The sequence below is a fragment of the Hypanus sabinus genome, chromosome 7, assembly GCF_030144855.1.
Source record: "Hypanus sabinus isolate sHypSab1 chromosome 7, sHypSab1.hap1, whole genome shotgun sequence".
Classification (NCBI taxonomy): Eukaryota; Metazoa; Chordata; class Chondrichthyes; order Myliobatiformes; family Dasyatidae; genus Hypanus; species Hypanus sabinus.
Genome location: NC_082712.1, coordinates 85,509,559 through 85,532,550, shown reverse-complemented (window position 1 = coordinate 85,532,550; position 22,992 = coordinate 85,509,559). Strand labels below are relative to the sequence as shown.

Genomic DNA, 22,992 nt, shown 5'->3' with positions numbered 1-22,992 from the left:
TACAATACATGATAAAAATATAGAAAAAAATAAATTACAGTAAGTACATATGTATATTAAATAGTTAAGCTAAAATAAGTAGTGTTAAAACAGAAATTTAAAGAATTGGTGAGGTAGTGTTCATGGGTTCAATGAACACCACCTCACTATTGGTCTTTTGCACTATTTACTGATTTTATTTTCATTGTAACTTTTTATATCTTGCACTGTACTGCTGTCACAAAAAACAAATTTCTAGACATATTTCAACGACAATAAACTCGACTCTGATTCTTGAAAATGAAGCAAAAACCGAAGGACTACAATTCCCAGGAGCCCAAAACGCATGCGAACTGGTGAATTTCTGTAAATAGATGTTATTTATTAAACTTATACTTTTATACTTCTTTGATTTATTTTAACTGTTTAATTTGGGATTCTCTTGATAATAATTGAGTTTGATGTGTAAAATAAATGGAGGGGTTTCGCAGTCGTACTACATTTCCCAGAGAGCCATGCGAAGGCGCGCATGCGTGTTGGCGGTGGGAGGTGTGCTCATGGATATCGGGACCTGTGGAATTTAGACCCTGGGGCCTGGGAGAGGCAGGAGGCAGGAGGCAGGAGGCGTTGGCTGTGTTCACATTTGGATGTCCGGGCTCCGATCGGGGGCAGGACCAGGAGGAAGAAGGGGAGTTGTGTGTGTGTGTGTGTTTTTGAGGTGTATAGAAGTGCGAGGAGACGGAAGGCTGAGGCTGGAAACAGGTGTGTGCTTGGCCATTGTCCTGGGTGAGGGTTGGGTGGGTGGGGTAGAGTGAGGTGAGGTGAGGGCCGCTGGGTGCGTCCTCGCCCTTCGTATCCTCCCTCCCTCCCTCCCTCCCTTCCCGCGATTCTCTTCCCTGTCTCAGTCTCCACTTCAGCGCACTCCTGCTTCTGTTGCTGGACTCCTTTGGCCCGATAGCCACCCCCCAAGTACAGTCATAGCAGGTAGTTCGACTGCGGGAGGACAGACAACGTATATATGTGTGTATATGCACACATGTACACAAGCACTCATTTACACACAATGTATACGTAAACACAACATACATATGTGCACGCATACTTATGAGTACAGGTACACAACTTCATAACAAACATACATGTACATAATGCACATGTATGCTCACATGCATCCACACAGACATGGACAAATATATGCACACATGCATGCATATTCAGACATACATACACATGTCTATACACATATATACATACACACACACAGGTGTCCCTCCCCCCCTTTACAAACGTAGAGCATTCCTATGAAACCTTTCTTAAGTGAAAATGGTGTAAAGCGAAGAACCATTAATTTATATGGGAAAAATTTTCGTAAAAGCAAATATACTCTTTGTAATGTGAAAACATTACTAATGTAAGTCTTTTGTAAAAGCGAAGTGGCGTAAAGTGAACATTCGTAAAGTACACACACATTTTCACGTATGCACATACATATACATGGATTGACACACAGGCATACAGATGCATGCGCGCACTTGCATTTTTTTCAAAGATATTGCATGCGGCTGTTGCCATATTGCAGTGGTGGTGATCTGGTACATGTGTTGGGAGAGCTGCACCACAACAAAAAGAAAATCATAATGTGTGGGTGGGGTGTTGCAGGTTTATTTAAACTGTTCCTGTAACAGTGCTCAGCTTTTAACTCCTGTCTGTACTTCTGGGAAGGCACCGTAATTCAAAGTTCACTTCAGGTTGGTTGTAAAGTGCTTTGAGGATGGTCCGAAGGGTACAATGTAAATGCAAGACTCTCTTTCCCCCCCAAGTAGTGGCAGTGCGATCACTCAAGTCAAGTGTGATGTCCTGAAGATTGTCTGTTGGTGGGTCCTCGGGTAGTTGGTGGTTGGGTGTGTTGGTTGTTCAGTCGTAGCTGCTGCTGATTCTCTGCGGTGTAGCGGACGAGGTCCACGTGTGGCGCAGCTCCCTCTTGAACAGATTTCCTCCAGGCCTATCTATTGAGTGCAATGTCTTCCTAGTTTTTAGGTGTAAGGTTGAATTTCTTCAGGCTGATAGTGATGTTTTCTTTGAAACGTTTTCTTTGCTCACCGGGGGTTCACAGATTTTCCTTCAACTGGGAGTAAAGGATCTGTTTGGGTAGAAGAGCATTAGGCATCCAGATGACATGACCTATCCATCAGAGTTGGTATAGCTTTATTGTGGTAGAGATCCTGTTCATGTTGGCCTCCTCCACAACACTGGTGTCAATGTGTCTCTCCTTCAAAATCTTTCCCCCAAGTACAGTAGATGAGCCTAGATGAAGTGTCTCGACCCACACTGTAGGACTGTCCATTTCCCTCCACTAATGCTGCCCGACACACTGCGTTCTCCATCCTATAATTCTTTCTCCTGATTCTGTCTCTGTAGGGGTGTGCTGGTTTGCCATTGTTTGTTCAGCGGTCACCCCCACTGCGATCAGGTAAAGTTGGGACAGATTGATGAATTTAGATCTATGCTTTACAGCGGCAAACAGCCTGCTGAGGAAAATTTGTGGTTCAGCAGCATTTGAGGGAGGGAGGAAATCATCGATAATTCAGTTCGAAACCTTGCAGCAGGACCTGTAGTTCAGATTCAGGTTTAATATCACTGGCATGTGTTGTGAAATGGGTACCATTCACTTAGATCATTTCAACACATCAGTGACGTGGGTGCAGACACACCCAGCCCTGAAACACCAGGCAAGGTCATTTGATTCCAAACAATTGGTTTATTGATCATTACAGGACATCTCTCTGGTGCTTCCCACTCCCTCCCCTCTCCCTGCCCCCTCCCCACTCTCAGTCCACAATAAAGACCCAGATGAGATTCAGGTTTATCATCACTCACATATGTCATGAAATTTGTTGGTTTTTTTTTGCATCAGCAGTACAGTGAAGTACATAAAATTACTATGGTACTGTGCGAAAGTCTTGGGCTCCCTATCTAAGATTTTTGCCCAGTATTGTATGTCTCATGGATTCAGCCCAGTACATCACGGGTAAAGCCCTCCCAACCACTGAGCACATCTACATGATACACTGTCGTAGGAAAGCAGCATCCATCATCAGGGGCCCCCACCACCCAGGCTTCTCACTGCTGCCATCAGGTAGAAGGTGCAGGAGCCTCAGGACTCACACCTCCAGGTTCAGAAACAGTTCCTACCCCTCAAACATCAGGCTCTTGAACAGAGGAGGGTAACTACACTCGACTATTGAGATAGATGACCAACAATCTCACTTTGAGGACTCTTTAGCTTTTTATTTCATCCTCTTGCTGTATTGCTATTTATTAATATTTGCATTTGCACAGTTTGTTGTCTTCTATGCTCGTTCTCTTGCACTGATCCTGTTTATAGTTACTACTCTATAGATTTGCTGAGTATGCCCACAGGAAAAGAATCTTGGGGTGGTGACATATGTATGTACTCTGGTAATAACTTTTACTTTGAACTTAATAGCACTTGTGCGGGAAGATTCTAGCTGGAGGTCAAGATTTTCTGGTCATTTGCCTATCATCCGTAATTCTTAAATCAGCTTTTTCTAATTGCTGATGTGTATATGTTGCAACTCTTGAGCAATCTGAGAAATGGATTCTGATGAGTGCAGCGTTTTCTGAGGAAACTGGTGACTTCCAGTGCAACAGACTTCAACAGTGAGGTAGAGGTTGTGGACTGGCAGCCCCAGTCGTAAGGGAGTAGTTTTAGTAAAGTTTTTGTAAGACAGTAAATACCTCTCAACCCATGTCGATGTTGAACTAATCTGCAATTGACTGCTCAGTTATTAATAATTATTAATTATTGTGCTGTCGCCATAAAGGTATAAGAACACGAGCTCAACCTTCTCTTAATTAATCTAGTACTTCCTTTGTTCTTAATTCAACTGTAAATACGGGTTCATAATTCGTTGAATGGGAATACAGGTCCATAATTCGTTGAACTTGGTATCACGGGTAGATAGGGTCGTAAAGAAAGCTTTTGACACCTTGCCCTTCATAGATCAAAGTATCGAGTACAGGAGACGGGATGTTATGTTGAAGTTGTATCAGATGTTGGTGAGGCCTAATTTGGAGTATCGTGTGCAGTTTTGGTCACCGACCTGCAGGAAAGATGTAAACAAGGTTAGACGAGTACAGAGAAAATTTACAAAGATGTTACTGAGTCTGGAGGCCCTGAGTCAAAAGGAAAGGTTGAATAGATTAGAACTTTATTCCTCAGAACGCAGAAGATAGGAGATTTGACAGAGGTATACAAAATTATGTGGGGTAAATGCAAGCAGGCTTCTTCCACTGAGGTTGGGTTGGACTACAACCAGAGGTCATGGGTTAAGGATGAATGATGAAATGTTTAAGAAGAACATGAAGGGAAATTTCTTCACTCAGAGGGTGGTGTGAGTGTGGGACAAGCTGCCAGCGCAAGTGGTGCATCCAAACTCGATTTTAATGCTTATGGGAAGTTTGGATAGATGCATGGAGGGCTCTGGTCCCAGTGCAGGCCAGTGGGAGTAGGCAGTTTAAATGGCTCAGCATGGACAAGTGCACCATTTTTATCTAATCAAATCAGCAAGGATTGTGTGGGCAGTCTGAAAGTGTCACCACGCTTCCAGCACCAACACAGCTTGTCCACAATTCACTAACCCTAACCGTAGGTCTTTGTAATGTGGGCAGGAACTGGAGCACTCGGAGGAAACCCATGTAGTCACGGGAGAACGTACAAACTCCTTTCAGACAGCGGCAGGCATTGAACCCTGACTGGTGATGTAATAGTGTTATGCTACCCTGCTGCCCACAGATTTCTTTTCCTCTTCTTTGATAAAAAAAACCAGAATCAGGTTCAATATCACTGGCATACGTTGTGGAATTTGTTGTTATGTAGCAGCAGTACAATGCAATACAGAATAACAAAATCTGTGAGATGCAGTAAGAAGTTTATATGAAATAGAAATAAAATTAAATAGGTAGTACAGAAAGTAATGAAGTAGTGTTTATGGGTTCAATATCCATTCAGAAATCTGATATACATATCCATGTACCGATCCAAACTTCCAGTGTTGAAATTGAACACCGCTTGCACTGGCAGTGCTTTGCACACTCATGCACCTCTCTTGAGTGAAGAGGTTTTCCTAAAGATCCCCTTAAACTTTTCACCTTTCACCCTTAATCCGTGACCTCTAGTTGTGTCCCACTCGATCTCCGTGGAAGAAGCCTGCTTGCATTTACCCTATCTGTACTCCTCGTGATTTTGTATGCCTCAATTTTTTACATTCCAAGGAATAAAACATGAAGAGGGGGAAGAAGCTGCTCCTGAATCGCTGAGTGTGTGCCTTCAGGCTCCTGACCTCCTCCCTGGTGGTTGCAATGAGAAGAGGGCATGTCCTGGGTGATGAGGGTTCTTCATGACGTGCGTCACCTTTTTGAGGCGCCTCCCCTTGGATACGTCCGGAATGCTGGGGAGGTTGGCGCCATGATTCAGCTAACTCAGTTTACAACTTTCTGCAGCTTATTTCGATCCTGTGTAGTAGTACCACCACCCCCCCCCCCCACCTCCCTGCCCCATACCAGACGGTGATGCAACCAGTTAGAATGCGCTCCACAGTACAATTGTAGAAATTTGTGAGTGCCTTTGGTGACATACCAAATCTCCTCAAACTCTAATATTTTGAAGTTCTTATTTTTAAATGCTTTATAAAGGAATAAACTGACACTAAATCCACTGACTGATCCGATTTGTATGGTCAAAGTATTGTTTGTGTTATTATTGGGGGAGGTAATATTCCTCTCTGAGATTAAAAGGGAAAAGTGTTTTGGGAATTGAGTGCTATTGTTCATAATCCTCTGGTGATTCGAGCTTTCGTAGGGTTTCAATTATCAATGTAGTAACGTATCAGATCTCAGTGATGTAACAGGGATTAATTTTGTACTTTGCCCTTGAATCTCTGGCCACTACAGGAAGTCTGTGTGGGTGAGGGAAGTGGATGAGTCAGCCTCTCACCTGGGTTTTATTGTCAACACCCAACAATGCCTGCAAGGTTGCCGATGCCCATCCCTACCTCCAGGTTACTAGGCAACACTGCCCACAACCTGGAAGCTTTTTTGACTGCATGGAGGCCATAAGATTAGGGAGGGAAAAGGCAGTGAGGCAGAGATTGGAGGCCGCTGACTGCCTTCTGGAGATCCTGTGGGAAACGCATTGGAAGGCGTGGAAGAAATTCCTGCAACCTGCGCAGCAGTTGTTTTAACTTTTTAAAGCTCTGTAGAACCTTACAAGATAACCAAAGCAAAACACAAGAGATTCTGCAGATGCTGGAAGTCCAGAGCAACACACTCAAAGTGCTGGAGGAGCTCAGGAGGTTGGGCGGTATCTTTGGAGGGGAATAAACAGTCAATGTTTCAGGCTGAGACCCTTCCGAGAGAAATGTTCTTTTTGAGGGCTGGTGAGCTCCCTTGTCCACAGGTCATAGAAAAGTACAGCACAGAAATAGGCCCATCTAGTACATGCAGGACCGTTTAAACTGGTTACTCCCATCGACCTAGTATTGGAGGTCCATGTGGGCAGGAGGTAGGAGTCGTGGGATCAATATCAAATCAGCGAGACTGGAAATTGAGGCCCGATGGCTGAAACCATGGGTCTGTGAGCCTGAGTCCACTGGGGAAGCTGTGTTGTGAATGGGTGGGAGAGAGGGAAGGAGCTGTTGCTTGTCTCGTTCTGAGCATTGTGGGCACGCCTTGGTGCTGGAATGTGTAGTGACACTTGTGGGCTGTCTGTTACCGATGGTTACCGGTATTTTACCTGTAGTTGCTGCAGTCCAGTGGCAACGATGAACGGCGTAGGCAGTGGGACAAGAATGGCAGTAAGATGGGGACTGGGCTGCATCCACTACTTTTTGTAGGACTTTCTGTGATTAGGACCCAAGTTATTGGGAGAAGTATGCCACTCGGCTCGAGGCTCGTGTTTTTAAATATTTGATTACTAATGGATATGCATCAGGGAATATGAATTTGGTGAAAAAGGATCAAGTGCTTTACTGGTATATATGAAGAATTTCACTTCTTACTTGGATTGAGACCTTTAAGGAAATTTTTTTTAACAAAGACAAAGATCTCACTCTAAATAAGAACAGGAACTAGAACTGGAATTGGACTGTAAACAAGATGGGACAGTGGAGACCTGATTGGATGAGGACTAGCCAACCAGGGATGGACGACAGGGGTGTAAATACCATCCGACTAGACATGCCCCAGGCTTCATCCCTGACAAAGATGGCAGAGTTTGTCATTGAAACGTTGGTTAAAATTGCTATCTGTACCTGGCTGGAAGCCCGAGAAGAGTTTATTCACGAATTGGGTGGTTTCAAAGAATGTACATTCAGTGGCCACTTTACTAGGTGCCTCCTCTGGCTGCTGAAGTGGCCTTCTCCTTCTGTAGCTCATCTACTTTAAGGTTCGGGGTGTTGTGCGTTTGGAGATCTCTAACCCTACTGTAATGCTCTTCTGCACACCACTGTTGCAGCACGTGGTTGTTTGAGTTACTGTCAGCTTGGACAGGTCTGATGTTCTCCTCTGACCTCCTATTAACAAGGCATTTTCGCTCACAGAACTGCTGCTCACTGGATGTTTCTTGCACCATTCTCTGTAAACTCTGGAGACAGCATGAACATCCCAGGAGATCAGCGGGTTCTGAGATACTCAAACCACTCCGTCTGGTACCAGCAATCATTCCACAGTCAAAGTCACTTAGATCACATTTCTTCCCCATGCTGATGCTTGGTCTGAACAACAACTGAACCTCTTGATCACATCTGCATGCTTTTATGCATTGAGTCAGAGCCACATGATTGGCTGATTAGATATTTGCATCAATGAGCAGATGTACCTAATAAAGTGGCCACTGAGTGTATACTATGTTGGATCACCCTTTAGAGCAGGGGTTCCCAACCAGTTAATAGTATTGGACCATGTCACTAAAAAAGGTTGGAGACCCCTGCTTTAGTCAAAGAGCACTACAGCAAGGAAACAGGCACTTTGACCCATCTAATCTGTGAAAAACTATTATTCTAGCTAGTCCCATTGGCCCTACACCCAGACCGTAACCCTCCATACCCCTCCCATCCATATGCTGTACTTATCCAAATTTCTCTTCAATGTTGCAGTCAAATCTGCATCCATCATTTTTGCTGGCAGCTCCTTCCATATTCGTATCACCCTCTGAGTAAAGAAGTTCCCCCTCATGTTCCCCTTAAATATTTCATCTTTCATCCTGCCTATCACACGTAGTTATAGTCTCGCCCAACCTCAGTGGAAAAAGCTTGCATCTACCGTATGTATAAACTCTTAATTTTGTATACTTACCTCAAATCTTCCCTCATTTTCCTAGGCTCCAGAGAATACAGTCCTAACCTATATATTATTAATAATTTTTGTTGTGAAGTTTTCAGTCGTCACGTTGTGGAGCTTCACTTGGAGCTGGCCTACTTGGTCACTGCCTTTCTCCCTTCTGAAATGGCTTACTTAGCCAGCAGGCGCCTGGCAGTCTGGATCTCCTGGGAGCTTGTTGTAATGGGCCAGGCGGGAAGCCTGGCAGGCAGTGCACTCATCGATATTGTTAATGATGCTGATGGCCTTGGAGGAGATGCTGGTGTTCGGGTTAGGGTAACAGCCTTAATTCACTTATGGCAATTTTTGGGATCACTGCAAAGAAAGCTGGAAATGTTTCTGCTTTTTGGCTCTCCTTCATTATGTCGTGTTTAAGCTTGGAGAAAATCAGAAGTTGGACGTTTGATCCATCTTTTGAATTTGAGCAAACCTGGCGACCTTTCATTCAATATTTTCATATGATTTAAACTTTCTCCTTTTTTTAAAACTTTTTTTCATTTTTTTATGTAATCTTTTCTCTTCTCGTGACTTTTCAGATTTGACTGGAAGCATTTTCCCTTTATTTTTGTAATTATGTCCTCAAATGGAATGCCCAATCTTTTTTTTGTTTTAGGTTAGTTTTTTCTTTTTCTTAATAATGGCAATTTTTGATCTTTGTTTTGAATTCTTAAGAGGAGTTGTGAATATTGAGTTCAATATTATACTATATATGATTTTGACAATGTACACTCCTTTTTTGTTGTTTTTATTTTCCTTGGAATTTGCTTCTCCTCTGATTTGTATTTGTCTTTATGTCTTTTTAAATCAATAAAAAAGATTAAAAATGAAATGAGCCTGCTTCATCACCTTGTAGAAGGAATAGCTCTCCTTCCTGGGCCTCTTGTGTTTCTTGCCCAAACCAGCAGTCAAAAGGGGTGAGGTTTTCTTGGTGCCCTTCGGGCATTGCTTCAGGAAGTGTCAATCTTACCTGCTCATTGAAAGCTGCTTCCCCCGTGGGAGGTGGCGATTGGCCTGTCTAAGGAGCATTGCAGCCCCTCCCACCAGCTGCCACTCAGCCAACCCACGTAAATCAAAGTATCGAGTACAGGAGGTGGGATGTGATGTTGAAGTTGTGTCAGACATTAGTGAGGACTGATTTGGAGCATCGTATGCAGTTTTGGTCACCTACAGTGCCTGCAGGAAAGATGTAAATAAGGTTGAAAGAGTGCAGAGAAAATATACAGGGATTTTGCCGGGATTGGAGGGACTGAGTTATAAGGAAAGATTGAATAAGTTAGAACTTTATTCCTCAGAACATAGATGATTGAGAGGAGATTTGACAGAGGTGTACAAAATTATGAGTATAGATAGGGTAAATGCAAGCAGACTTTTTCCATTCAGGTCCGGTGGACTACAACTTGAGGTCATGGGTTAAGGGTGAAAGGTGAAAAGTTTAAGGGGGCACATGAGGGGCAACTTTTTCGCTCACAGGATTGTGAGAGTGTGGAGCAAGCTGCTAGTGTAAGTGGTGCTTGTGAGCTTGATTTCAACATTTATGAGAAATTTGATTGGTACATGGATGCTATGGTCCTGGTGCAGGTCAGTGGGAGTAGGCAGTTTAACTAGTTCTTGGGAGATTTTTCTATATTGCTGCCTTCTGGGCAGTGTTTTTACAAGACAGGTGATCCCTGCCATTATCAATACTCTTCAGAGATTGTCTGTCTGGCGTCAGTGGTCACATAACCAGGACTTGTGATCTGCACCGGCTGCTCGTACGACCATCCACCACCTGCTCCCATGGCTTCACGTGACCCTGACGGGGGCACTAAGCAGGTGCCACACTTGGCCAAGCTGACCTGCAGGCTAGCGGAGGGAAGGAGCACCTTACACCTCCCTGGTAGAGATGTATCCTCCACTCCCCCCCCACCACCCGTGAATGTATAGTGAAAAAAATTGACAAGAATGTTGCAGGGACTTGAGGACCTCAGTTATAAGAAAAGGTTGAATAGTTAGGAATTTATTCTCAGGAGTGTAGGAAAATGGGCAGAGATTTGATAGAGCTATACAAAATTACAGTACCAGCGACCTGGGTTCAATTCCTACCACTGCCTGTAAGGAGTTACTAATGTTTCACCCCATGGGTTTCCGCCCACAGTCCAAAGACGTTCCAGTTGGTAGGTTAATTGGTCGTTGTAGGTTGTCCTGTGATTAGGCTGGGATTAAATCAGGGGGATTGGCTCAAAGGGCCAGAGGGTCTATTTCATACTTTTTCCCAAATAATAAATAGTGTGGGATTTATAATTAAAGCTCACATTTCTAACCTTTTCGTCTTGTCCTTGCAGACTTCGTAATGAAGAACTTTGATTCGTCCTACTTGTGTTCCGCTGGGCAACTAAGAAGCAACTCCATCGCTTGTCAGTGAAACATACCAAAAAATTAGAAAAGATTGAATTCACTTCAACACATTTTGGTACCGTTGGCAGGTTCATGAGATGAATTCAAAGATTTGACTGCAATTTTGTTTTTCACCTTTCGAAACCTTTTTTAAAATTCTGCCTGGGTTTCGGTCTTCAGCCTGCCACAATCTGACAATGGCGTCTCTGCCACTGTTGTCCGGCAGGGACTCTGTGCCACACAGCAAGCCGGCATTTGCCAAGCCGCTGAACGACCTGGACTTCCACTCGGGAGCGCGGATGGAGGAGATCACCAAGCTGATCCAGGAGTTTGGCAAACACGAGCTGAGGGACTTCGATGACCAGCGCGCACTGGAAGTGCACACAGCCAAGGACTTCATTTTTTCCATGCTAGGTAAGTGAGCGTAATAGAAGGAGGTCTGCATTTTTTATGTGCGAACTGTTAGAACCTTAATGTGCCCCGAGTGCTCTACAGTCAGTGAAATACTTCAAGGTTGTGATCAATTGTAGACTGTAAATAGCAACACTCAAAATGCTGGAGGAGCTCAGCAGGTCAGGCAGCATCCATGGAAATGAGCAAACATTTGATATTTCCGGCCAAGAGCCTGCTTCAGGGCTGGAAAGGAAGGGGATGGATGCCGGAATAAAGAAGTGTCAGGGGAAGGAGGATGGGGAAAGGGCTAGAGAAGAAGGAATCTGATAGGAGAGGAGACTGGACCATAGGAGAAAGGGAAGAAGGTGGTGATCCAGAAAGAGGTGATAGGCAGGTGAAAAGAGGTAAGAGGCTAGAGTAGGGAATAGAAAAGGGGGAGAGGAGGGTATTTTTTTTAAACTAGGAGAAATCTGTGGTGACCCACTTTCTGTGCAGGCGAACCGGCTTACAGATAGCCAGCGCGCAGGGAGAGACTTTGGTAATACACCTCTGATGTCATTTCCACCCAGAGAGGGCGGGTGCTACCGATTTAAATGCCAGCGCCGCAAAGTTTGAAAAAAACAAGTCTCGAAATGACTTAGCGACTGTCTCTAGCTCTGTATGTAGCACATCACTATATTGGTGACCCCGACGGTCCAAACGGGATTTGGACCAAAGATGATCGACTCTTCATCTGTTCACGCAGTTTCGCTAAAACTGCTGACTTTCTGGACGCTGCGACCATGCGTGTGGTTTAGCCGAGCAGAAGCCCAGTTCCAGATTCGGCAGATATCCTCTGATTCCACGTGTTACTACCACGTGGTGAGCGCCCTTGACCAGGAGACGGCCGCCCAGGTTGCGGATTTCATACAGTTGCCCCTGGAAAAAGGCAAATATGAAGCATTCAAAGCGCTGCTCATTGGGACCTTTGGCCTCTCACGGCGTGAGCTGGGTGCCCGCCTGCTTCACCTGGACGGTTATTGGGAGGCAGGCTGCCGTCAGCATTGATGAATGAGATGCTGGCCCTGGCTGATGGACACAAGCCCTGCCTCATGTGCGAGCAAGCGTTCCTGGAGTGACTGCCCGAGGACATACATCTGCTGCTGGCCAATGCAGATTTCAGTGACCCCCGGAAGGTAGCGGCCCGGGCAGACGTGCTGTGGAAAGCCAAGAGGGAGAGTCCATCGGTCAGATTACCAGGCCACGCGCCCAACAGCGGACCAGACCAGGCCCGGCGGGGGGCACACACAACATAGAGGTAGGAGTGAGGAGGACAGTGAACAGTGGTGTTTCTACCACCAGCGGTAGGGCACAGAAGTCCGCTGTTGTCGCCCGCCCTGCAAGGGCCAGGGCCAGCAGGACAGCCTCTTGTACATCTGGGACAAACAGTCGGGATGCTGCTTTTTGGTCGACACCGGAGTGGAAATCAGCGTCTTTCCCGCGATGGGCTACGACACCTGCAACAGGAAGCCAGGACCCACCCTGAGGGCCGCAAACGACAGCACGATACGGACCTACAGCAGCTGCACAGTGCAGCTGCAGTTCAGCGCCAGCCGGTTCACGTGGAACTTCACACTGGCCGCGGTGGCCCAACCGCTCCCGGGGGCGGACTTCTTTCAAGCTCACAGCCTACTGGTCGACTTGTAAGGGAAAAGACTGGTACATGCCGAGACTTTCCAGACGTTCTCCCTGGGTGAAGCCAAGTTGCCGGCCCCACACCTGGACTCCGTCACACTGTCGGTCAATGAATTCACCAGAATCCTGGTGGACTTTCCACCGATTCTGGCACCGCAGTTCACAGCAGCCATGCCCAGACATGGGGTACAGCACCACATCCTGACCCAGGGATCACCCCTCCACGCCCGCGCATGAAGGCTCCACTCGGAAAAGCTCCACCTGGCAAAGGAGGAGTTCAAGAGGATGGAGGAATTGGGGATCGTACGGAGGTCCGACAGCCGATGCCCCCCCCCCCCCGCACATAGTGACCAAAGCAGCCAGGGGTTGGAGACCATGCGGTGGCTACCGCAGACTGAATGAGGCTACAACTCCAGATCGCTACCCCGTGCCGCACATACAGGACTTTGCAGCAAAACTGCACGGGGCAAGAATCTTTTCCAAAGTAGACCTCGTCCGGGGCACCCTGAAGACATCCCCAAAACAGCACTCATCACCCCGTTCCTCCGAATGCCGTTCGGCCTGAAGAATGCCGCACAGACGTTCCAGCGGCTAATGGATGCGGTGGGACGCGACCTGGACTCTCTGTTCATCTATTTGGATGACATCCTTATAGCCAGCAGTAATCGTCAGGAGCATCTGTCCCACCTCCGCCAGTTCTACTCCCACCTGCGTGATTTTGGCCTCACGATCAACCCGGCCAAAAGCCAGTTCGGTCTCGATACCATCAACTTCCTGTGCCACAGGATTACCTAAGACGGGGCAACACCCCTGCCCACCAAGGTAGACGCGATCCGCCACTTTGTCAGTCAAAGGCCTGCAGGAGTTCATTGGTATGGTGAACTTCTACTACCGTTTCCTCCTCTCAGCAGCCCATATCATGTGCCCTTTGTACACCCTGATGTCGGGTAAAGGCAAGGGCATTACTTGGGACGAGGAGGCCGCAGCCACTTTCGTTAAAGCCAAGGAAGCCTTGGCAGATGCCACGATGCTGGTGCACCCAGTACGGACGTTCCAACCACCCTCACAGTGGACATGTCCGACAGAGCAGTCGGTGGGGTGCTGGAGCAGCTCATCGAGGGGCGCTGGCAACCCCTGGTGTTCTTCAGCAAGCACCTACAACCACCCGAACTCAAGTACAGTGCCTTCGACCGGGAGCTGTTGGCACTGTATCTGGCAATCCGGCATTTCAGGTACTTCTTAAAAGTGCACCGTGTTCACAGACCACAAACCGTTGACCTTCGCGTTCACGAAGGTGTCCGATCCTTGGTTGACTCACCAGCAGCGACATCTGCCCTACATCTCCGAGTACACGACGGACATCCAGCATGTCTCGGGAAAGGACAACGTCGTGGCGGGCGCACTCTCCAGACCAGCTGTCCAGGCCCTGTCCCTGGGGGTGGACCATGCAGCACTGGTGGAGGTGCAGCAGGCAGATGACGAGATGCCCAGCTACAGGACCACAGACTTGGGTTTGCAGCTGCAAGACTTTCTTGTAGGCCCAGGTGAGAGGACCCTCCTGTGCAACGTGGCTACCGGCCAACCTCGCCCCATCGTCCCGGCAGCCTGGAGGCGGCAAGTTTTCGACTCCATACACGGTTTGGCACACCCGTCTATCAGGACAACCGTCCAGCTGGTCTCCAGCAAGTTCGAGTGGCATGGACTTCACAAGCAGGTCAGTGAATGGGCCAGAACGTGCGCGCAGTGCCAAACAGCCAAGGTGCAGCGGCACACTAAAACCCCACCGCAGCAGTTTGAACCCACCCACCGGAGGTTCAACCACATTCATGTGGATATTGTAGGTCCCTACCAGTGTCCCGAGGAGCGCAGTACCTCCTAACTATGGTAGACTGGTTCACGAGGTGGCCAGAGGCGGTCCCGCTCACCGACACATCTGCCAATTCCTGCGCCCGAGCACTGATCACAACCTGGGTAGCACACTTCGGGGTACCGGCCCACATTACCTCCAACAGAGGTGCCCAGTTCACCTCCAACCTGTGGTCAGCTGTGGTCAGCCTGTTGGGAACGCAGCTACACCACACAACTGCCTACCACCCACACTCGAACGGGCTAATGGAACGCTTCCACTGTCACTTGAAGTCGGCTCTCATGGCCCACCTGAGAGGACCTAACTGGGTGGACGAGCTTCCCTGGGTCCTGCTTGGAATTCGCACAGTGCCCAAAGAGGATCTGCACGCCTCGTCGGCGAGTTGGTGTACGGCGCACCCCTGGCCATCCCAGGAGAGTTCATACCAGCCCCAAGAGGGCAAGTGGAAGAACCCGCAGCAGTCCTGGACAGACTACACGAAAGGCTCGACAACCTGGCCCCTGTTCCAACTTCGCAGCACGGATGGACCCCGACCCAGGTACCCAAAGACCTACAGGACTGTAAGTTTGTGTTTGTACAAAGGGGCGGACACCGGGCACCGCTACAGCGGCCGTACAAGGGGCCGTTCAAAGTGATCAACAACAAAGGGTCCACGTACGTTCTGGACATTGGGGGGGAAGAGGAGGTTTTCACGGTGGACCGACTCAAACCAGCCCATGTGGATTTGGCGCAGCCGGTCGAGGTTCAGGCACCGCTGCAGAGGCCGACCTCCCAAACAGAGGCTGATCCAGACTGTGGACATTGGGGGGTGTGTTGCTGGTTCCGGGGCGGGGGCGGGGTTATGTGGCGACCCACTTTCTGCGCAGGCGAATCGGCTCACAAGTAGCCAACGCGCGGGGGGAGACTTTGGTAATGCACCTCTGATGTCATTTCCACCCGGAAATGCGGAGCTAGGGATTAAATGCCAGCACCGCGGTTTGAAAAAACTAATCTCAAAACGACTTACCGACTGTGTCGTTGTCTCTAGCTCTGTATGTAGTACATTGCTCCAAATCGATATTTATGCCATCAAGTTGGAAGCTACTCAGATGGAATATAAGGTGTTGCTCCTCCACAAGAGGAGGCCTTGGACTGACATGTCAGAACAGGAATAGGAATCAGAATTTAAATGTTACGCCACCAGGTATTTCTGCTTTTGGCGGATGTCAGTCGGTGGGAGGCGGATGGCTGATATCTGCCAAAAGCAGAAATTTTGCTTTCTGCTTTGCCTCCGACTTCCACCCTGCCCTTAAATTCACCTCGTCCACTTCTGACACCTCCCTCCTCTTTCTCAATCTCTCACTGTCCATCTCTGGAGACAAACTGACGACCAACATCTTTTATAAGCCTACCAATTCCCACGGCTATCTTGACTGTACCTCTTGCCACCCCGACTCCTGTGTGTAGTAATAACGCAGCTTCTTTTTCTCAGTTCCTGTCTCTGTCGCATCTGCTCCCAAGATGGCGCTTTCCTTTCCATCACTTGTCCAAAGTGAATCTGCTCTTGAGTGTCATCTGCTCGAGTCTTGCATCACAGACTTGTGACTGAGAAGCAAAAGCCGCATGAATCAGTCTTTTTTTTTGCTTACCCCGGCTGTAATTTAAGATCTTTTTATAGTCCATAGAGATTGCACAGTGCATTTACTCGGTCATAGGAGCTGCAGCACAGATCACACGTGCCAGCCCTGTTCTCATCCTTTCACTATCTCTTTCAACCGGCAGCCATCAAACATTTCCCCCTTCTCAATTGTTTACAGCTGCTATACACTCTGTACCTAATAAAGTGGCCACTGAGTCTATGTTCATGGTTTTCTGCTGCTGTAGGCCACCCTCTTCAAGGTTCAACATGTTGTATGTTCAGAGATGCTCTTCTGCACACCACTGTTGCAATCTGTGGTTATTTGAGTTACTGTCAGATTGAACCAGTCTGGCCGTTCTCCTCCGACCTCTCCCATTAACAAGGCGTTTTCGCCCACAGAACTGCCGCTCACTGGATTTGGGGGAAAAATGTGATCTAAGTGACCTTGACCATTAAAAGATTGATGGTGCCAGACGGGGTGGTTTGAGTATCTTGGAACCTGTGATTTTCACGCACAACAGTCTCTGGAGTTTTGTGCTTTTTCAGAGTTGAGCAATGTGTGGAAAGTTAGCCAGAGTTCTTCATCACAACTGCACAATATTAATGGATAAGGTTTGCATGTTGGTGTTTAGTGAAAATTTTTCCCTGATGCTGTCTGTGAGGAGTTTGTACGTTCTCCTCGTGACTGCGTGGGCTTCCTCCAGTTGCTCTGGTTTCCTCCTGCAGTCCAAAGACGTACCGGTTGGTAGGTTAATTGGTTGTTGTAAACTATCCCATGATTAGGCTAGGGTTAAATGAATGGGTTGCTGTGCGGTGTAGCTCGAAGGGCGTATTCAGCTCTGTATCCCAATAAATAAATAAACAAAAACCCTGTTAGACAAACTGAAAGAGCAGACTATAGATAAGAGCTGGAATCTGCAGCAACAAGCTGCTGAAGGAACTCCCAGGGTCAGGAAATATCTGTAGGCAGGAAAGGGAGCTTTCGATACCTCAGTCGAAGCTTGCATCCATACTAAGTATTTCCTCATTCAGTCTCTTTCCACTCTGTCCTGGTGCAGGGTTTTGGCATGAAATGTCAACAGTTCTCCCCCCTGACAGATGTTGCTTGACCCGCTGAGTTCCTCCAGTATACTGTTTATTACCATAGATAAGACAAGGACAAAGGAAGGGGCCTCTTGGTCTCTAGAAATCAACAATACTTGGCAAAAAACCCTTAGAAAATTGAAGAGAGTGAACAGCTTCTACCCTTCTGCCAACAGGTTTCTGAGTGGGCAACAAACCCATGAGCACTTGTTCATTTGTTCTGGGCCATGTTGTATGACGTGAGCGATCACCGTCTTTCCATGACCGTGATTATTCTTGGCAATTTTTTTCTACAGAAGTAGTTTGCCATTGCCTTCTTCTGGGCAGTGTCTTTACAGGACAGGTGACCCCAGCCATTATCAATACCCATCAGAGATTGTCTGCCTGGCGTCAGTGGTCACGTAACCAGGACTTGTGATATGCAGCAGCTGCTCCCGTGGCTTCACAAGGCCCTGATCCTGGGGAGGGGGGCTGAGCAGGTGCTACACCTTGCCCGAGGGTGACCTGCAGGCTAGCGGAGGGAAGGAGTGTCTTACACCTCCTTTGGTAGAGACGTATCTCCACCCCACCACGAACACCACTTTATTATTTTTTCTCTCATTTTACGCAACTTTTAATTTTTTAATATATACTTATTGTAATTTATAGTTTTTCTTATACATTGCACTGTGACATTTCCTGGTGTACAGAATTAAATCTGAGTGGTGTTAATGCAATAGCTGGGGCATGGGCACTATGGTGGTGTAGCAGTTAGCCTGACGCTACTGCAGCTCAGGGCATCAGAGTTCAATTATGGCACCATCTGTAAACAGTTTGTACGTTCTCCCCGTGACCACGTTGTTTCTCACATAGTTCGAAGATCTACCGGTGAGTAGTTTAATTACTCATTGTAGTTTATAGAGGGATCTGAAGTGGAGAGAGTGAGCAATTCCGAGCTCCTGGTTGTTAATATCTGAAAGGATCTGTCCTGGGCCCAGCAGAGCGATATAGCTACAAAGAAGGGACAACAGTGGCTATACTTCATTAGGAGTTTGAGGAGATTTGGTATGTCACCAAAAACACTCTCAAACTTCTACAGATGTAGTGTGGAGAGCATTCTAACTGGCTGCATCTGGTATTGGGGGGGGGGGGCTACTGCACAGGGTCAAACTGTGCTGCAGGAAGTTGTAAACTCGGTCAGCTCTATCATGACTATTAGCCTCCATAGTTTCTAGGAGTGATGCCTCAAAAGAGGAGCTTCCATCATTAAGGACCCCCATCACCCAGGACATACCCTCTTCTCATTGCTACCATCAGGAAGGAGCCTGAAGATGCACACTCAACGATTCAGGAACAGCTTCTTCCCCTCCACCGTCTGATTTCTGAACGGACACTGAACCCATGATCACTACCTCACTAATTTTTAAATTCTAATTTTGCAATAGTAATAATACAAAATTAATACTAATTCTAATTTAACTTTTATATATTTTATTTTCTATCATTATGTATTGTATTGCACAAGACAACAAATTTCCTAACATATACCGTGATCATAAAGCTGATTTTTGATCCTGATGCTGTGAATAGGCCAGTGTTACATAGAAGGGGCACTGAGCCGTGTCATTTGTTGGACTGGAATGGCCTGTTCTGTATCTCTAAGTAAAGAAAGAAACCATGAATACACTTAACCAGCAGCTCAATCAACACGAAGGGTAGAACCGTGGCTCAGTGTGTGAGAGATACTCGTGCATTCAGGCAGAAAGTTGATTGCAAATCTCATTCCAGAACCTTGAGTATGAAAAGCAAAAACCTGCAGAAGTAGTCTGCAGGTCAGACAGGGAAAAAAATCCTTTGATTTCAAAAATGTACTTAATTCATAAAATAGAATCGGTACCTGTCTGTCTTAACATTTATTGTGCCCTTTGTACAATAATCTTTTGATCTATGAAACATTGCTATTCATATTTCCTCTTTAAACCATACCACCCCTCTCCCCCACTGGAATGTTTGTTGGGTAAACAAGGACCAAGCCTCAAGTTGCATTTAATGTTCATTGCACAAATACAGTGAGGTACAATTAGACTGAGAAGTCAAGTTTATTGTCATTGAACTATACACATGTATACCGTCAAACGAGACAGTGTTTCTCTAGACCAGGGTGTAAAGCAGAGTATACATGTAACACAATAACTTGGGAAATTAGGAAATAAATCTATAAAATGATTTATACATAGATAAACAAAGTAGAGTGCATAAATTAAATATTGTAAAGTACAGAACGGATTAACTGGTGACACTTCGAATGCGATGCAGCCAGGAGTGCAGAAGCCTCATGGCCTGAAGGAAGAAGCTGTCTCCCATCCTGACTGCTCTTGTTTTAATGTATCGGAATCGCCTGCCTGGTGATAGAAAGTCAAAGAGGATCCTTGATTTTACTAAGGGCCTTGCCTACACAGTGTCCCTGATAGATGGGAGGGAATGATCCTCTTGGCCACCTTCACAGTCCTTTGTAGGGACTTTCAGACTGACGCTCTGCTGCTCCCATAGCAGATGGAGATGCAGCTTGTCAGGACAATCTCACTGGTGCTCCTGTAAAATTCAGTTAAGATTGGGGGGTGGTGGTGGACCCTCACTTTCCTCAATCCTCAGGAACTGGAGGTGCTGCTTTGCCACCTTATTCAGGGAGCTGATATTAAGAGATCAGGTGAGGTCATCCAAGATGTGAACTCCCAGGAACTTGGTGCGCTTCACTCTCTCTACGAAACCTACTGGTGGCCACGTCATAGGCACATAGGTACAGATAACACACAGAATATGTAAATTGTACAAGACGCTGAAGGAAAGCAAGACCTTAGTGTAGTGGTCATGGTCACACAGCTTGGAAACAGGCCATTTGGCTCAACTCATCCATACTGACTTGTAGCCCAGTGAGTTAGTCCCATCCACCCAGGTTTGACGAGAGATCTGGAACGTTCAGTCAAGAGGAAGAAAGAAGCTTACTTTTAAGGTTTAGAAAGTACAGATCAGATGGAGCTCTTTGGGAGGTATAAGGTAGCCAGGGAGGATCTTAGGAGAGCTACAAAGGTGAAGATAAACTTGATTTGTCACATGTACATCAAAACTTACAGCGAAATATGTTTGCGTCAAGTCAAATCAGTGAAGATCATGCAAACGTCATCAAGCTTCTGGCACCGACATAGCATGCTCACAGCTCACAAACCCTAACCCGTACATCTTTGGAATGTGGGAGAAACTTTAGACCCCAGAGGAAACCCACGAGGTCAAGGGGAGAACATACAAACTCCTTGTAGGAAGAGACGTGAGAGGACATTGGCAAGTAGGATTGATGAAACCAACGTGATCGCGGGGAGAATGTACGAACTGATTATAGAAGGAAACGTGAGGAGGCATTGGTAAGTAGGATTAGGGAAAACCCATGAGGCATTCTGCATGTTTAGGAAGAACTGGAGAATGACTACAGTGAGGGTGGGGCTGATCAACAATAAAAGAGGAAGCATATACTTGGAGTATGAGGAGACAGGAGAGGTCGTTAATGAATATTTTACTTCTGTATTCACCTGTGGGACTCTCACAGTGATGAAGATGAGGACAGCATAGAACAGGCTGATATGCTGGGACATTTCTACATTAAAAAAAGAAAGCCAGAAGTCCTTGCACTGAGCTGTACTATTCTATGTTCCAAATATGTTTGTAAAATCAACACACAAGGGGATTGGCATGGTTTTGTTTTTTTTAAGCACAATAGATGGTATTGAGTGATACTGAGTGAGTCAAAAGAGTAGATGGGTTTGGGCTGAAATCCCACTGCATTTCAGTTTTGAATTTGAAATTACTCTACAGAATGAAGACTTTGTAGAAAAGGTTGTGAGGTCACATGCTTGAGTAATCGAATGGAACTGAGCTGATCTTGTGGCTTCACATTTATGGTGGCGGGGGGTGGAATTCCTACGTGTTCAGGAAGTTTGAACTCCTTGGACTATAATCAAATTAGATTACATCATTTCAGTTGGGTTGAGGAGTGTTTCTTGTGATACACAAGCTGTGTGTGAGAGAAATTGGACAGGCCAGAGGTCAACTTGCCTTTGTTGTAATTTAACCATGCTGCCTCAGCACTTCAAATAAACTTAATTATCAAAGTACCTTCATGTCACCATATACAACCCTGAGATTCATTCTGCTGTGGGCATACTCAACAAATCGATAGAACAGTAACTATAACAGGATCAATGAAAGATTAACCAGAGTGCAGAAGACAACAAACTGTGCAAATGCAAATATAAATAAATAGCAATAAATAATGGAGGTGCTGCTGGATATATTCACCATCTTTCTGGACCAATCCACTGTCCCTCAGATTTCAACGTGACAACCATCATTCCAGTGCTAAAGGCAAAAGGAACCTGCCTAAATGACTATCGTCCTGTGGCATTAATACCAACCATTATGAAATGCTTTGAACGGTTGGTCATGGAGCATATTAAAACCTTTCTCCCAGCTGCATTGGACCCTTTCTAGTTCGCTAATCATTTAAGTCAATCCACTGATGGTGCAAAAGCCTCTGCCCTCCACTCTGTCCATCCCACCTGCAAAATGGGGTCTCATTTGCCAGACTGCTGTCTATAGACTTTAGTATGGTGTTCAACAGCATCATTCCCCAGAAACTGGCGGGGAAGTTGTCCTCACTGGGTCTCAACTCCTCCCTCTGCAATACTGGACTTCTTAACAGTTAGGCCACCTGTCAGTGTGGGCAGCACATCTCTCGTCCCTTTACGCTGAGCACTGGTGCTCTCCAAGGCTGTGTGCTCAGCCCACTTCTGTTCACACTGCTGACACATGACTGTGTCGCAGGGTCCAGCTCTAACCGTGTCATCAAGTTTGCGGATGTCACAGCAGTGGTTGGCCTCGTCGGCAACGATGATGAGACGGAGTACAGTGAGGAAGTGGAGCGACTGGTGGATTGGTGTGAGAAGAAGCCTGAGGTTGGAGAAGACAAAGGAAATCATTGTGCACTTCAGAAAGGTGCAGACGAACCTTCCCCCTCTGCAAATACATGATGCCTCTGTAGAGAGAGTTAAGTGCACCAAGTTCCTGGGTGTTCACATCTGGTCCTCACCTGGTCCCTTAATATCACCTCCGTGAATAAGAAGGCACAGCAGCACCTCCACTTTATAAGAAGATTGAGGCAAGCAAGGTTCCACCCTGCCCCCCCACTCTTTATTGTGTTTTATTGGAGCACCATTGGGAGCGCCCTGACAAGGTGCATCTGCTGTTGTGGGAATAGTAGAGTGTTGGTCCTGAAGTCCCTCCAAATGACTGTGAGAACAGCTGAGAGTATCATAGGGGTCTCCCTACCATCTATTGGGGACGTTTATCAGGAGTGGTGCATATGCAGGGCCCTTAGTATTATCAAGGGTCCTACCCGTCTATCCAGCATCCTCTGACTTTCTGCCATCTTGCAGGAAACTCCATTGCATAAAGACAAGAGCAGTCAGGATGGGAAACAGCCTCTTCCCTCAGGCATTTAGGCTTCTGAACTCCCGGCCGCATTGTATGTGAAGTGTCACTGGTTAATCTGTTTAATAACTTGCAGTATTTAATGTTAATA

At 46.6% G+C, this 22,992-nt stretch overlaps 1 protein-coding gene across 1 annotated transcript in view; it reads left to right on the top strand.

Moving 5' to 3' along the window:
* Positions 1-522: 522 nt before the first annotated feature.
* Positions 523-22,992, top strand: part of LOC132396928 (nucleotidyltransferase MB21D2-like) — a 55,319-nt gene continuing 32,849 nt past the window's right edge. The window contains exons 1-2 of the mRNA XM_059975042.1: positions 523-741; positions 10,698-11,163. Coding sequence (XP_059831025.1) covers positions 10,947-11,163 — 217 coding nt within the window. The 5' untranslated portion in view covers positions 523-741; positions 10,698-10,946. The remainder of the gene's footprint in view (positions 742-10,697; positions 11,164-22,992) is intronic.